This window comes from Gobio gobio, assembly GCF_949357685.1.
Source record: "Gobio gobio genome assembly, chromosome: 19".
In the NCBI taxonomy this organism is placed as follows: Eukaryota; Metazoa; Chordata; class Actinopteri; order Cypriniformes; family Gobionidae; genus Gobio; species Gobio gobio.
The window spans coordinates 25685682-25703373 of record NC_137112.1 but is presented as its reverse complement, the minus strand read 5'-3'; the positions used below and the strand labels follow the sequence as shown (position 1 = coordinate 25703373).

Sequence of the window (17692 nt, the reverse complement as noted above, 5' to 3'; positions counted from 1 at the left end):
CTGATTCACTCAGGAATGAAGTTTTATTTTATTCATTGTATAATGTGATTTTGCTTAACTATATCATGATATTTATATGGACAAACTCATACAGGAGCATTTTTGCCCTGGTATCTTGAATTTAGGGTAGGGCTGCACAATATATCGAAATTATCGAAATGTACATATTGCGATATGCATATCGCAATGGCACGCAATATCTGAATGATTTTAATAGGCTACTTCAACATTGTGAAAAGTGTACGTTTTAGGCAACGCATATAGCAGAGAATAGACTGGACACATGACTGTTACTTAAGTGACTTGCTTGCTATAATTTAAATAGATTTTACACGCTTAAAGCAATATCGTATCGCATATCGCATAATTTAACAAGATATTGTATATCGCATTTTTCTTCAATATCGCACAGCCCTAATTTAGGGGCATTCTAACTGCATTCTACAGGCTCCATCACACAATCGTCACCAACTTTATGAAATGTAAAATGAACTACGTAGGTCTGGGGCGGGTGCATTAATTTTAACGTGTTATTTTTTCCCATAACCAATTAACTAAATTAAGACAGCCCTACTACAAATATGATGTTAGTCTGATTGTACAGCTTTACTTTTAGTGCATTGCCATTTTAAATAAGACTATATTAATTTAACTTCATTTAATTGGAAGAATTATAAGACCACAATGAGACCAGAAACATGTATTAAGACAATACAAGGTCCATCTTGATTTCATATTCGCTTTAAGTCCATCTCCATTAAATCTATTGAGTGCAGGGGGGTTGGTATAGAGAAAAAAAGAAGGAAAAAAAACCATTTGAGTCAACATCAAGTTTAGAGTGGCAGGTCATTAATGTGAAAGGTCAGGTTCAATGTTCAATACATGTGTGGAAAATGTCAAAACCCAATTGCAGTGGAAACCACTTTTAATATGGAAGCAGTGAGGGTCCATCTGGTTTGCGCAGCAGTGGCTGGACTTTTCAGCCTCATCATTCACAGTTTTTAACTCCTCTACATTCACACAGTGAGGGGAATTGACGCAGGGGGTAGTTTTATGCCTCACACACACACACACATATCTTACATGTCATCTCTGTGCTCCCATGCCTTCCGTATCCACTCAGGGGTGAGGATGGGTGTGCCCATGCACACTGCCAACTAAAAAAAAAGAAAGCAGTGAATAGCATCAGAAGGGAAGAAATCCCCTCACCAAAATCCTGCTCGATGCATTATGCATGAGACTAATGAATGATTCAGCCAAATTCAGCACGCGGTGAGGAGAGATACATGAGAACTGTTTTAATCAAACCCTCTCTAAACGCAGACACCTCAACAGTAGACCACGCTATGGAGAGCACACCTGGAGTTTGAGGAGCCATCGGGAAATAGCCTTCACTTAATAAAAAGACATTTATCAGTCTATTATGATACATTTATTATGTATTTAACAGTCTGGGGGATTGACTTTTCCTAAACACTACAAGACTGCAAAGGTTTCTGGGATTTGAAGGCGAGCGAATTTAACCAGTCTCACATCACCAGATCTGTCAAGAACCACACACTTAGACGGGAAGAGATCATCTGACAGGAATATAAAGCGATCAAGTGTGTGTTTTTTTATATATGTAGCATTTAGGGACAGTTTATTTGAATATATATTTTGTCACTACTTTATTTATTACAATAATAATAATAATGAAAAACATACAGAAAATAGTGGGGGGGGGGAGAAAATATCTAGACTGTAATCACAAGGTTTGTCGATTTTGAAAGAAGTCTCTAACGATCACCAAGGATGCATTTATTTGATCAAAAAGTATTACACATACAGTATTATACACTGATCAGGCATAACATTATGAAGTCAATAACACTGATTATCTCTTCATCAAGGCACCTGTTAGTGGGTGGGATATATTATGCAGCAAGTGAACATTTCAAAGTTTCCTCAAAGTTGATGTGTTAGAAGCAGGAAAAATAGGCAAGCGTAAGAATTTGAGCGAGATTGACAAGGGCTAAATTGTGATGGCTAGGGTCAGAGCATCTTGTGGGGTGTTCCTGGTCTGCAGTGGTCAGTATCTATCAAAAGTGGTCCAAGAAAGGAGCAGAGGTGAACCGGCGACAGGGTCATGGGCGGCCAAGGTTCATTGATGCATGTGGGGAGCGAAGGCTGACCCGTGTGGTCAGATAAAACAGACGAGCTACTGTAGCTCAAATTGCTCAAGAAGTTAATGCTGGTTCTGATAGAAAGGTGTCAGAATACACAGAGCAATGGAAGAAGGTGGCCTGGTCTGATGAAACACGTTTCTTTTACATCGTATGGATGGCCGAGTGCGTGTGCGTCGCTTACCTGGGGAACACATGGCACAAGGATGCACTATGGGAAAAAGGCAAGACAGCGGAGGCAGTGTGATGCTTTGGGCAATGTTCTGCTGGGAAACCTTGGGTCCAGCCATCCATTTGGATGTTACTTTGACACGTACCACCTACCTAAGCATTGTTGCAGACCATGTACACCGTTTCATGCAAACGGTATTCAATAGTGGCTGTGCCCTCTTTCAGCAGGATAATGCACAGTATTTTTAAGAAATTACAAAATTCATGAGTGGAAAAACGGTCTGCAGGTGCATTTTGACATATAACTAATCCTCTTGTAATGAATTTCGCTTCAGTTCTACTTTGAGTATAAATGATCATATGCTTTAAAAGACAACAATATAAAAGGACTGTAAAAGGTTTTGCCACAAACTCAACTGACTGGCTTCTCTCCTCCTGTATGATCTCTTCAGACATTACTGTACATGAATTATGAGCTTCCAGAACTTCTGATTGAGGCTGTGTGTGATCTCTTAATTGAACTCCTTTCCACAAATTGAAAACAATATACGTAACAAAAATAAACAGTTTTTTCTTTTTTCTTATTAATTGCAAACCAGTGCAACCATAATCAAAGTACTTGCTCAATATTCAAAGTTCAAACAGATACCAAAACAGAGTCCAGAGCTAAGAGGTGGTATTCGAATTCGCAATGGCACATACTGTGTAAGGAGCGGCGATGCTGAGCGCGCACTCTACAAGATAAGACATTTGTACATGCCAACAAAACAACCTTAAACTAAACTCTTTTGAACATCAGAATTTTCATTCTGAAGTGAAAACAGTTCCTTAAACTGATTACGTTCCACAATATGAAAAAGTACTTTGCACATCTGTGTATTGAATGCATGTGTATACTTTTTTGTATATTTTTCATTGTGTATATTTTATGCATATGCTATATAACTATAAAATATATACACACACGATTAATCGCATCCAAAATAAAAGTTTGTATTTCCATAATATATCTGTGTGCTGTGTATAATCATGTGAATTATTAGATTAAATTATTTGAATACACACGCGTATATATTTAAGAAATAGTTGCATGTATATACTGTATATATATTTATATCATTTATATTATATATAAATATTTTATATACAAATATTTTTTTTTTCTTAAATATACACATGCATGTGTGTGTATTTATATATACATAATAATTATAAAAAGCGCACAGATATATTATGTAAATACAAACTTTTATTTTGGATGCGACTATTCGCTAAACAGCCTATATATTATTTTATATATATATATATATATATATATATATATATATATATATATATATATATATATATATATATATATATATATATATATATATATATATATATATATGAAGAGTTCAGATGCAAAAGCCTCTAAGTGCCATCTGAAATTTTCTTCTTGAATGATCGTTTTTATAAAGCTTGTATATTTAAGTTAAATAATTTCACTTAAATGGCAATGCAAATTACCTATTAATTGTCATTTAAGTGAAATTGCTTAAATTAAATATACAATACAAGCGTTATAAAAATGATCAGTCTAGAAGAAAATTTCAGATGGCACTTAGAGGCTTTTGCATCTGAACTCTTAATATATATATTGGTTCTGTTGGTTCTGACTCACCCTGCTGTAATGGCATTTTCTATGATTGCTGCCACAGATCAAATCAGATACACCAGTCTAAAGATGAGTCAAAATACACCCCCCGGCTCGTAATGCATTGCGTTTCCTTCTGGAGCATCAGTGAATGTTTCAACCTTTTTTAATAGTTGTGTTTGAGTCCCTCAATTGTCCTCAGTGTGAAAAGATGGATGGATCTTAAAATCGTAGTCATTGCTGGAGAGGGTTCAAATATGCAAAAGATGCTGGAAAACTGAAGAATGTGCAGGACCTGGAGGATTTTTCTGAAGAACATTGGGCAGTTTAACTACTCAAAACAAACAAGGGACTCAAGAACAACCATCACAAAACTAAAAAAACAGCATTCAGCTTTTATTTTTTGTCTTGTGGACTATAAATATCTTATTCAGGACAGCAGTAAAATAAAAAAAATAACATGAATTTTGTATGATCCCTCTTATTTAGTTAAAACGATTCCCATTTTCACAGATTCTGCAAGCGATTCACATACTTTTTCTTGCCACTGTATATATATATATCCTGTAGAATACAGCCATGTTTTTGACTCATCTTTAGACTGGTGTATCGGATTTGATCTGTGGCAGCAAACATAGATACTGCCATTACAGCAGGGTGAGTCAGAACCAAACAAAGGATTACACAAGTGAAAATCCATCTTTTTTTCTTCTGATGATTCAGTGATTCTAGACAAAACAGTGGGGCTGAAGGATGATATAAATGCATGTGTGGATGGGGTGGATGCATACCCTGTACTTTTCACCATGTGTTGAATGGGCAATGAGGTGTGAGACTTTAGCGCTGTCAAAGTCTTTTCGGATGGTGCCCCCCATGTGATGGACAAGATTTACCAGGGTAACCTGAAGAAAAACACAGTTAATTAGAGCAAATAATCTGACAGGGACATTATGGGCTGTTTTAGTCAAATTATTTTATGGGCTCAGAGTCAGATGAGCAGAAAAGCACAACTCACCACTTCGTCTTTTCTACGGAATCCGGTGAAGCAGAGAGACAAGTTGAGCATGGTCATAGAGTAGAGAGGCCTGGAGGAGAATGGCAGAGGCTACGAAAGAGGGCATGGATGAATTAGAATGATGGAATACATCATTATTATGAATAAAATACATGTTTAACACTTTTAGCAGTGTTTTATGCAACTTCAAAGGGTTTCCTGTAAAATGACAAACATTTTGAACTTAGACCACTGTATGTGTGTATGGGAAGCTTTTCAATTTGGGTAGGCCAAATCCAGGCGGAAATCCCAAAAATGGTCACAGATCTTAAGAGGTTAATCCTAATACGAGTAGTTTCTATTAATAATGCTTAATTTGTAGTTCTGTTTGACACATTTTGTACCAGGGGCCCCTGCTCCATGTCTCTATGGCCTAAGGGGGTCCTTGCCCTGAAAAACATTGAAGACCCCTGGTATAGGAATCAGGAAGTCAGAAGGACTACAGTGGCAGAAACTGATTACAACTACTTCAAGCGAAATTGAAAAACAAACTGATGTGACATCATTTTGAACAAAATCAGGCCAAAATGAACTTCGTTTGGAGTTCTTGCCAAAGTGAAGTTTCTGGAAATGTTTGCTATGGCTGGCAGAGACCTTTGTACTACCATTGGTCCGTGGCGATTACGTAATAGGTAGGTGCGCGCGGAGGCTCTGCCTTCTTTCACGTGGAAATCTTTTCTGGTTCATTTCTCCTGTTCGAGGTCAGACGTCTGCGAGTGAACACACTGGAGAGCTGCTTTATAGTAGAAAATGAAGTTATACTTCTGATGAAACAAGATGTGGTTTTTCATGTTTAATGCTGTAAAGCTGCTTGATTTTAAGCAATCTATTGTATAAAGTGCTATATAAATAAATGTGACATGACTTTACTACAGCGGCAAATTGCAGAGCTTGTTAAAGCATATCCACAAGGCTTGTATGTTGCTCCAGGTCAGCAGTGGTGAGACTTTACCAACAGTGATCCAAGGAGGGACAAACCATTAAAAGATTAGATCACATCAAAATGAAAATTTCCTGATAATTTACTCACCCCCATGCCATCTAAGATGTTCATGCCTTTCTATCTTCAGTGGAAAAGAAATTACGTTTTTGAGGAAAACATTCCAGGATTTTTCTCCACACAATGGACTTCAATGGCAACCAAAATGTAGAAGGTCCAAATCAATGCAGTTTCAAAGGGCTTTGAATGGCTTCAGAGGCTCTGCACGATCCCAGCTGAAGAAAAGGGTCTTATCTAGCGAAACCATCGGCCATTAAAAAAATAAAAAAACATTTATATACTTTTTAACCTGATTTGCTCAACTTGGGCTGCTCCGCAACATGCCAGGGATAACATAATCACGTCGGAAAGGTCACGCTAGACGTAGGCAGAAGTACCGCCCCCGTGTTTAGAAAAAAAAGCGCACATGCAAAGACGAATACAACCGTTTAAAAGGTTAAACAATGATGTCGGATGATTTTGAAGTTGGAGGTTTTTTTGTAAAGGCCGTTTGTATTAGTATTCACACGTTCGCTTGGGGGTGCACGTTCGCTACGCCTAACGTGACCTTTCTGACGTGATTGCATTTTGGTTGCCATTGAGGTCCATTGTGTGAAGAAAAATCCTGGAATGTTTTCCTCAAACTTAATTTATTTTCGACTGAAGAAAGAAAGACACAAACATTTTGGATGAGATGGGGGTGAGTAAATTATCAGGAAATGTTCATTTTAAAGTGAACTAATCCTTTAACCAGAGAGAGTGTTGTGCGTCAAAGGCTCATTGATGCACAAGGGCAACAAAGGTTATCCCGTCTGGTCTGAGCCAACAGCAGGTCTACTGTGGCTTAAGTCAAACAAAATTTTAATGATGGTTATGGGAGGAATGTGTCTGTGTATGGGGCTGCATAGCAGCAGGCCAATCAGAGTGATTATGATATATATATAAGAAGTTTTATTATTTATTAACTATTATTTATTATTGTTGCTATTCATGAATGTTATACATTTTAAATATTATTTAATGTTATTTCTGTGAGACCACTCAGTTGGTAGACTATGGACTGTGTGTGTGTACTGTGGCAAATAAGTACCACAAGATTTAACAACAATAAGACAAGTCCTCATTTCTCACTGGAGTGTTGCAGTCGTATCTATATTCTAGTGTTCGTCAGACTTAATCTTTCTGTCCGGTACCGATCGCTAGCCAGCCAAGTGTTCGTTTCGCTCTGGAATATCTGAAGGAGTCAAGCAGACACTCCTGCGTACACTCAGATAAGCCAGCAACATTTTTCAGGCTTTCCAGAAGCAATCAAAGCTGCTTACAAATCCGTTTCAGTTGGAAGAACAACTATTTCAACAGGCTTTTACTCAACCCATGACGGCAAGCAGGTGCAATAGTAGTATCAAAATATTTCACCACCTCAGGGAGGAAAAAAACCCAGAGGATGGCTGCGATCCTTGTGTTGTTTTATTTCAGGTCTCACCTCTCCCTTGCTGGCGCAGTGCATCACGGCAGGAGGCCCCAGGATACGGCTGTCATTCTTGTACAGGAAGCTGTATTCGGGAGCCTGGAAGTCTTTCAACACGAACACCGTCTCGAACTCGCAATTATCGCCATCCCCAAAATCTCTGACATTGTCAGTCTTGATACAGGGGGTGTTTATATCCTAATGGGATGAAGAGGAAAATTCATAACTGAAATAAAAATATCAATAAACACATTAGTGGGATTGTATGGACAGCTCTCTTTTCGTATAAAGGGATCTCAAAGATGTTAAAATGTTCTGACAGATGACACACTGCAGAAAAACAGCAGTCATTTGTCACATGTAGATTTAGTGGATACAAAAACAAGTGTCAAGGACGGTTCACACAGGACAGCAAGATGAAACAGAATGAAAAAATGCAGATGTGTTTTTCCGCTTCACATGGTCTTACACAGAAATACACAATATATTGGCCATGGCCAATATAGGATATTTACTTGTACATGCTTATTTATGCCTTATGTTTTAATTATATTTTTTGCCATCATGCAGTCACTTAAAATATTTTATACTTTCAGTTCAAATGTTATGCTGCCAAATAAAATGTTTATATTTGATAAAATGTACAAATTAATAGTAATTTCTAATGTAATAATGCACTAAAATAGTACTACTAATAATAGTAATTAATCGCATCCAAAATAAAAGTTTGTGTTTTCATAATACATGAGTGTACTGTGTATAATTATAATTATTATGTATATATAAATACACACACATGCATGTATAATGTATATAATTTTATGTATATACACACACACATGTTTAAAACAAAGTATTGAAAAAATATTTAACTAAAAAATAATAATGATGTTTTGAACACAGTACAAAAGCATATGCCCGGTGTGAACAGCACCTGTCATTTGGGATTCATTTTCAGAAATGATTATTCTTACCTGCATATAAAAATAAATATTACAAGAAACAATTAAATTACACTATAAAGGGGTTAATCAGCAAAGGGTTGATTACATAATTGATTGAATTAATTCTTAATTCAATGGATTAAAGAATAAGACCACCTGTTGGACAAACACAGGACAGGTTGTTAGATCACATTGTTAGAACTTAGTCCAGACCACCATGTGAGTGAGTTTGATATTAGACAGTGCAGTGCCACGCCGTATCCCCCCTTAAAACACCATGCCGCAAATCCCCCGGTGCTCTCAAGCATGCAAAGATTCTGGGTCCCGAGACGTACCATATTGACTATAGATTTTATCAATTTCTCACGCGCCTCTGTGCCCGGCTGCCCTTCTTTAATCTTTACCACAGGGACTTCCATTATTGTGATGGCCTGTAAAAATGAAGAATTGACATCAACCAGGCAACCCATAGCTGATAAATTTGACAGGCAGGAGGGCTCTACAACCTTGCCAGAATCGAGATGAGAACTTCAAATAAATGTCAAGCAAAGTCCAGAAGGAAGTTCTGCAACAAGTTGCGTAAAGGAAAGGAGAATAGATTACTAAAAGAAGTAGCTACATCTTAAGTCCTCTCACACCATGTCAAGGGCAAAGAAAAGGACACTTTCAGGAACATCCCCTTCTTCCCCTAAGCACTATATGGGAAGTTTTCATCCTGAATCCACACACATTCCAGCTTTATCATTTATCAAGCTCTGGACCTAAATGTCCCATCATTGACCTGCGTTCCCTCCAAACATAACTGTCAGAGCAAATGACATTCATAACCTTTCATTTCATCTGTCAACTCCCAGCCCCAACCGCCACATACCACATCTCAGTGTGAGAATGCTGAGTAATATGTGCAAACAGCTCAAGCAGACATTGCATGATTCTAAACGAGACTTACTAAATGTCTACTACAGGGAGTGCAGAATTATTAGGCACGTTGATTTTCTGATCATATTTTTTTTCCAGGCACATTTGACCAATTCCAAACCACAGTAATCCTAATAACTACTATTGATTTAGTATTTAATAATGTATAAGTGATATATAATTGTTCGTGAAGGCTGGAAATGAAAAACACCTTATATTCAGGTGTGCAGAATTATTAGGCATGTTTTCTTTTACAGATAAATTGAGCCAAAAAAGAGATTTAACTCAGACTGAAAAGTCAAAAAGTATTAAATGCCCATGAGAAGGATGCAATACTAATGCAATACTAGACATTGCAGTTAAGGCATGACCATTGGACAGTGAAATGCTCGTTGGGTCAGCAGGATCTGACAAAAACAGGTGGTGAAGAAAAGACACCTGTTAACTGCAAAAGAATTAAGAATTAAGGTGAAGAATTAAGGGTGAAACCATCAGGAACCCTTTAGTCTCCAGCGCCACCATTTTCCAAAGCTGCAACCTACCTGGAGTCTCCAGAAGTGCAAGGTGTCAGGATCTCAGAGACTTCAGTTAGGTAAAGAATCCTAAAAAATGACCCCCACTAGATAAGAATCACAAGCTGAAGTGTTGTAAAATACATGAAGAAGGTTTTTTTATAGGCTTTATAGGTTTTATAGGTTGAGAATGACTCTTGAAGGACCAGCACCACATCCTCTAGTACCACTGTTTGAAGAATTCATCTTCCAGAATCTGACAGTACGTTTTGGGAGTTCATTTTAGTCCATCCTGAAGTCCGTTTTGCAGAGATGGACTAAAAATGAACTCCCAAAACGTACTGCCAGATTCTGGAAGATGAATTCTTCAAACAGTGGTACTAGAGGATGTGGTGCTGGTCCTTCAAGAGTCACTCTCAACCTATCTGTCCATAAAGCCTATAAAAAAACCTTCTTCATGTATTTTACAACACTTCAGCTTGTGATTCTTATCTAGTGGGGGTCATTTTTTAGGATTCTTTACCTAACTGAAGTCTCTGAGATCCTGACACCTTGCACTTCTGGAGACTCCAGGTAGGTTGCAGCTCTGGAAAATGGTGGCGCTGGAGTCTAAAGGGTTCCTGATGGTTTCACCCTTAATTCTTCACCTTAATTCTTAATTCTTTTGCAGTTAACAGGTGTATTTTCTTCACCACCTGTTTTTGTCAGATCCTGCTGACCCAACGAGCATTTCACTGTCCAATGGTCATGCCTTAACTGCAATGTCTAGTATTGCATTAGTATTGCATCCTTCTCATGGGCATTTAATACTTTTTGACTTTTCAGTCTGAGTTAAATCTCTTTTTTGGCTCAATTTATCTGTAAAAGAAAACATGCCTAATAATTCTGCACACCTGAATATAAGGTGATTTTCATTTCCAGCCTTCACGAACAATTATATATCACTTATACATTATTAAATACTAAATCAATAGTAGTTATTAGGATTACTGTGGTTTGGAATTGGTAAAATGTGCCTGGAAAAAAAATATGATCAGAAAATCAACGTGCCTAATAATTCTGCACTCCCTGTATATACTAGTACTGTTTCAAGTAAGCAAACTTAAATTTGAGCTCATTAGAAAAAAGGATTTGTTAATCGTGTAGTGTTTCTCAGTGTCAGTAAAGATATTTTAAAATAAATTAATACTTTTATTCAGCAAGGACATATTAAATTAATCAAAATTGACAGAAAACACATGTATAATGTTACAAAACAAATTTAAATAAATGTTACTGTTTTGAACTTTCTATTTATCAAAGAATCCTGAAAAAGAAAATGAATCACGGTTTCCACAAAAATATTGCAAAACACAATGGTTTTCAATGTTGATAATAAGAAATGATTATAAACAGTTGTGGTCAGAATTATTTGCACCCCTGGTTAATAAATATTAAGGTATCAAAAATAAATCTGTAATGTTTATCCTTTTGATCTTTTATTCAAATCACGTTATGAAATGAATGCTTTTCTCCAAAACACATTGGCCATAATAATAATTATGAGTAAAATATTTCTTAAGAATATTCCCATTAATATTTACATTTTTTAGCAGGGTGACTATGAGCATGAAATTGTCTAGCTATGACCTCTTGTTTCACAGAAGCATAAATATGAGGAAACACAAAGGTCAAATTCCCTAAATCATCCATTACAATGAGTAAAACCAAAGAATATAGTTCTGATGTGCAGCCAAAGATTGTTGAGCTTCACAAAATAGATGTTGGCTGTAAGAAAATAGCTAAAACGTTTAAAATCTCCATTTCCACCATTTGGGCAATAATTGAGAAGTTCCAATCAACTAAAGATGTTACAAATCTGCCTGGAAGAGGATGTGTGTCTATATCATCCTAATGCACAATGAGGAGGACAGTTTGAGCGGCCAAAGACTCTCCAAGGATCACAGATGGAGAATTGCAGAGATTAGTTGTGTCTTGGGGTCAGAAAGCCTTTAAAAAAAATCTAACAACCCCTATAAATCACCACAAATTGTTTGGGAGGGTTTCAAGAAAGATTTTCCTTGTTCATCCAAAAACAAACTCCAGCATATTCAGTTTCAATTCCTACTTTCAATTATTTTACTTCAATGAAAGGTAAAATTTTTGTGTATTCTTAAATAAAAGATCAAAAAGATAAACATTGCAGATTTATTTTTACAGCCATCTTTGATCATATTTACCAGGGGTGCCAATAATTCTGACCACAACTGTATGCTTTAAGATTTCTGACAATCCATCACATTATATTTTACAATATATTCAAATAGAAAAGTAATTTAAAATTGTAATACAACTTTACTATAATACTGTTTTACTGTATTTTTGATCAAATACTGCCAAAAAATTGGAGCAGTAATATACATGTTAATGTGTAACCGCACTATTTACAACCTTTAATCAGTCAAGGAACACACGTGTATCTGAATTAAAAGTAAACTACAGTTTTAATTTCCAGACGTAATTTTATTTTTAATTTCAGGTATGACTGAAAAAAAAAAAAAGAATTCAGGCAAACGGAAGAATTGAATGTTTATCCTAATGTGAATTGAATGTGTATCCTCTAAGCTGGCCAACACAAAACGACTTCCTGTTAACGAACTGATTACTTTTAATCAGATTAGAAGATTTTCAAACTCAGCAGGACTCATGAACCCAAAATAATAAATCAGACCTTTCTATTTAATGTAGCTCTTCTTGATTACAGTGAAATTAATCTATATAAAGAGCTTCACTCTCTTCTACTGTACCTGAAGGGCACTCTCAAGTTCTGCGATGTTGCCGGCGTCCCCCACCAACACCACCCTGGTCTCAACCCTGGGCAATACATCTGAAAAAGAAAAAGACCACAGGCAAAGGTGAATCTCTATGGAAATAGGCAAAATAGACTTGGATTAAATAACCTATTTTGTTATGTTTGTGCACAACCAAACGTCCACCCTACAGAAATGTCAGTTGATATAAGGTTGACCGAGAAGGAGGGCGGTTCACTTACCCTCTGTCTCGTCTGCGTGTAGACCCATGAAAAATTGCTCCTTTGTGGTTTCGGCCATGCGGGAGTCGTAAACGGAGGAGTCCACCAGCAGGCTGCGGCCCGGCCCTAAAGTAACTATGCTGCTGTCAGCCATGGCTCTGTGACAAGGGGTGGTGACCCAGTCCTGTCCAGAATATCAAAAGCTGGCAGCCAGAGAGAAAGTAGTGAACGAGGGCAGCACAGGCATAAAAATAAAAGACAAACAGTCAAGCTTCTAGGAGGGAATGAATGATGAAAGCGAGAAGAGAATCAATATACTGTGTGCATGTAATACATACATACATACAGTAATGCTGCATTGAGGATAATTACTATTTAGATTTATGCAGCTGGTGAGTTGATTTAATTTTAAGATTAAATGTTATGTGTGTGTGTGTGTGTGTGTGTGCACATATACATACAACATTTAATCTTAAAATTAAATCAACTTACCAGCTGCATAAATCTAAATAGTAATTATCCTCAATTCAGCATTACAATAATACATTGGTGTTGCAGTCCATTAACTCCTTCAAATGAGTATCAAAACACTGCATATTTATAGATTATGGCGTACATTTTAAAAGGTAATGAAATAAAGTATCACATGTTGTATAGATCTGTCAGCTTTTTAGAGAGCAATGCTGTGACAGCTGATTGCCAGCAGCAATGCACTTCAATGACATGCGCTAGCATGGGGTGGCTAGCTAACTTCTAAACAAAAGATTTTCTTCTTAAACAGAGCCCTGTATTTAGCTTTAAGCAGATGTATAATGTAGACTTACCGTGTAAAACTCTAGAGCAGATTTATGCTGGAAAATGTTCTGAGGAATGAAGAAAATCAGAGTCCAACTGGCTGCCGAACCAGGGGAGCAATCTGTCTTTACGTTAGCCAAACTATTGATTCAAACTAACACTTGTAAACGTAAACACCGCTGCCGTCGCAATAACACGTAAAGTTTGCCCAAAGTGCAAAATAATACGATTATGTTACGAAAATAAGTTTAGCTGGAATTTTAAGCCCATTGTATACGCTCATTTGATAGGTGGTTCTGTTCAACTCACTCTCTGAATTCAAAAAAGCAAGCAAACATTAGAGCCTGGCGCCGATTGGCTGAGAGTGAAGAGCTCGGCGGAAGTTCTGAAGCGGCGCCTCTGATTGGCTTTTGAATTCAAACGGCGATGCGCGCTGTGGAGTCTGCGGATCCGTCCATGATAGAATGACATACAATATTTAATTCAATTGCTAGTATTTAACATCATGAATAAAACACAAGATACAGATGTAAACATAAAACTCCAATGTAATTCATAAAAACACATAGAAAGTCGTGAACTAAAAGACAATGTGTTAAAACACAATGAAAATCATTGTTTAGCCTCATAGACAAATACGTCAAATACGTTTAGCCTTATAAACTTTACCATATTCTCATCAATATACAATTTTTGTATTGTAATATTATAATACAATATAATATAACTGAATTATATGATAGTATATTATTATTAAATTACATTATGTACATCCACACTGGTAAATCCCATATTAAAGGGATAGTTCACCCAAAAATTCATAATTTACTCACCCTCAAGTTGTTCGAAGTTTCTTTGTCCTGCTGAACACAACAGAAGATATTTTTGAAGAATGTTTGTAACCATGCAGATAGAGCAACTTGGACTACCATAGTATTTAGTCAATGGTTGCTCTATCTGCTTGGTTACAAACTATCTTCAAAATATCTTCTTTTGTGTTCAGCAGAACAAAGAAACTCATACAGGTTTGGAACAACATAGGGGTGAGTAAATGATGACAGAATTTTCATTTTTGGGTGAACTATCCCTTTAAAGGCACAATATGTAGGCTATTTTTCGCTGCTAGAGGTCGTCTATTCAAAACAAAGGTGTAGCTTGATGACAGCGAGGTTGAGCGCAGATTAATAGGGGATGTCGTCTTCACCTCACAGTTGGTGGAAAAGAATCGGGACGGGACTCGGGCAGAAATCATCATGTTCATGGATGAGATTATTAACATTACTGTACTATGAAGCAGAGCAGGGCCGAGTGTTGTGGGAGCGCAACGTGGCCGCTGGAGCACTTGCTAATGAGAGACGAGCGCAACACACGCCACTTCCGCTTCTTCTGTTCATGCGTATGTGGGGTGATGCAGCTCTGTTTTATCATATTAGATACATTTTAGCGTGTTGAAAATGATGTACTAACGTTACTCTGTGCGTTTACTCGGCGACTACTATGAGACACTTGTAGCACACTGCAGTTAGCTAGATCAATATTAGGGATGGTAAAACATGGCACTCGCAGTAAATCAAGAAAATAAGATTCAAAAAATAAGATTAAATGTGTTGAGCTTTATAACAATGATTTATTTTCTGCTATAAATGTATCCAGACAGTTGTTCCCTTGTCTAATAAAACATATAATGCTTCTCTAGTGTTTCCATGGTTTCTACAAAATAGAAATTGGGGATAACGCAGGTATGATGTCATTGACAGGCGACGCACAAACACAGTCCTGGATAAAATAGCTTATTTCTCTGGATTTAAACATTCTGGGAAACATCTGGGATAATGTAAGCAAATATATATAGTGGTTTTTGGATATTGTAATCCAAAAATCTTACATATTGCACCTTTAATTTATTATGGTTTTATAGTAGCAACTACAACTGATTGTATTTTAATTGAAACTATGGTTGCCATAGTAAATCAAACTAAATAGACAATGTATGAAAACAAGTGAATGCAATGCATGATTACATTTTGAAATGCAGCCTAGTTTATTTCCTTTACATTCATTCATCATCTCAAATGTGAATGTGAGCACTGCCCTGATGTGATCTCGCCCCATTAACAGCCTTTGAAACGGAGCACTGAGACTCAGCCTGACCTCCACTCATCCAAAAGAGCAGCCTCTTTTTTTCTGACAGAAGTCTCATTCTTTCTTCTGCCCGGCCTGGTTTCAGGCAGGAACGACTCAAGATAAATAGACTGCCAGGTGTCTTCAAATTCTTTAGACACCTGAAGCCAAACCGAAGGACAAAGTGAAGGCTGCTGCTGGAGTGCACTTTTTTAAAATTCGGTTTCAATGCTTATCACATCTGTCTGGGTCTTTGTGTCCCGCTCTCTCCACTCACTTTCCTTCTCCTCTGCTTTACTCTCCTGCCGCCCCTCATGAGTTTTGGGGAGTTTGAAAGCACCCTCTGTAGAACAAAGCCAAGTGAATCTTGCCTGTCCCTCTCTCTCTCCTCGCTGTCCTTCTCTCAGACGTGTACTTCTCTATCGCATGCACTCTCTTAAAAATAAAGCTTCCAATTACAACCAAAAACAGCCTGATGAAACAGTTTTCAACCAGAAGGTTCTCAAGGGGATCCATGGAAAATTTTAGTAAACGTTCATGACATTTCTAACTTGTTTGTCGGTTGAGGTTTCAGTCTCCTTATGAAAAGACATTTGTTTTGTTTTTTAATGAATGCTTTTCATTATGCATTTGAAAATGTACAGAGTTATGTAATACATATTCACATCAGCTGTAATATTGTCCATAGGGAAGCTGTGAAAAGCAAAATATTCACATATGTATGAACAGAATGATGATACTACCATGAATTGCAACGGCATTCAATATCAAATCGTTGTGCTTGGATATTTACATACAAAGAAATAAAGCAACTCAATAAGATCAGGTTGATATCGGAAAGTAATCAAACTAGCCTACTAATTATATTTAAATCGCAACCATATGTGGATATTTATGCTTATGAGACAAAACATTTGGCATCTTTACTACATTCACGGTCAAACTGCCGTCCGGTTCTTCATATCATTATAGCAGGAAGGATACAGTACATCTGATTTCTGTATTGGATTCTGTTACTTTTTAGCACAAACTGCCAACATTCATGAGCAGTACTGTAAAATAACAGTAAAGCTGGAATATTTATGTTACAACAATCCTTTTCTGAAATATAATATATATATATAAATCTGTAAATATTACACATTTATACTACGTTTCGAGATTATTTACAACCATAGAGATGCATATATCAAGTAGAGGCAAATATTAGAAGAGGATTAAAGATATTCAGTTTTCCAAACAGCAGAGGAACGAAGCTTTCCAGATGGCTTATACAACTTTCATGTCAGAATATAAAAGAGAGTATAAATATTGTACATTAGAGAATGTTAACTCATCCAAAGTGCTGTGTATGTGACCGACAGTCTCATAAGCAAACAAGAAATAAACGACAAAACAATCAAGTATATTTAAGCATTTCAGTGGAAGTTTCAGCAGGACGGAACGGTCTCGAGTCTCTTTCTCTCAGTGTTCTCAAAGGGCCACCTCGGTGCAGATTTCCCACCCCACAACGTCCGGTCTTATATCTGGATATTTCTCTTCAAATACCCCTGCTTTGCTGCTAAGGCACAGCAGAGTGAACGCACGAAGGCTGCATGCTGAATTTCTGACTCACGACTGCAGAATGTTATCAATGTCACGTCAGCGTTGGAGAAGGCCAGAAAAGACTGGAATCTGTTCTGATCAGAAAGGTCGTATAGCAGCAGAGTTTACCTATTCCTTCAGCGGAGCAGATGTCTGTGTAGTATTACGAAAGATATCGAGCTGTTGTCAAGTATGATGTATAAGGATGGCACTACAGAAAGCGAGGACACGTCACGGCACGTTCAGCATGCAAATCTGCTGTCCTGAGCGGGATGCGGCCCGGTGCTGTCGTCTGCGTCCTCTGTATCGGTGAGGGCAGCGGTGCAGAGGTCACT

The 17692-nt window shown here is 37.2% G+C and overlaps 2 protein-coding genes across 3 annotated transcripts in view; both read right to left on the bottom strand.

Annotated features, from left to right (window-relative positions):
- The window catches only part of ect2 (epithelial cell transforming 2), a gene marked incomplete at its 5' end in the record, with an annotated part of 52042 nt that extends 38070 nt beyond the window's left edge, over positions 1 to 13972 (bottom strand). The window contains 7 exons of one of the 2 annotated variants that reach the window (XM_079844236.1): positions 1084 to 1157; positions 4764 to 4874; positions 4988 to 5077; positions 7489 to 7671; positions 12634 to 12713; positions 12879 to 13060; positions 13682 to 13972. In XM_079844236.1, the coding sequence (XP_079700362.1) occupies positions 1084 to 1157; positions 4764 to 4874; positions 4988 to 5077; positions 7489 to 7671; positions 12634 to 12713; positions 12879 to 13011 (671 nt within the window). Of the gene's footprint in view, positions 1 to 1083; positions 1158 to 4763; positions 4875 to 4987; positions 5078 to 7488; positions 7672 to 12633; positions 12714 to 12878; positions 13061 to 13681 lie in introns of those variants that run through there. The other variant, XM_079844235.1, reaches the window with a different exon arrangement.
- Positions 13973 to 16330: 2358 nt separating this feature from the next.
- Positions 16331 to 17692, bottom strand: part of mcf2l2 (MCF.2 cell line derived transforming sequence-like 2) — an 86924-nt gene continuing 85562 nt past the window's right edge. Inside the window, exon 33 of the mRNA XM_079843790.1 lies at positions 16331 to 17690. The gene's annotated coding sequence lies outside the window, so the exon portion shown is untranslated. The remainder of the gene's footprint in view (positions 17691 to 17692) is intronic.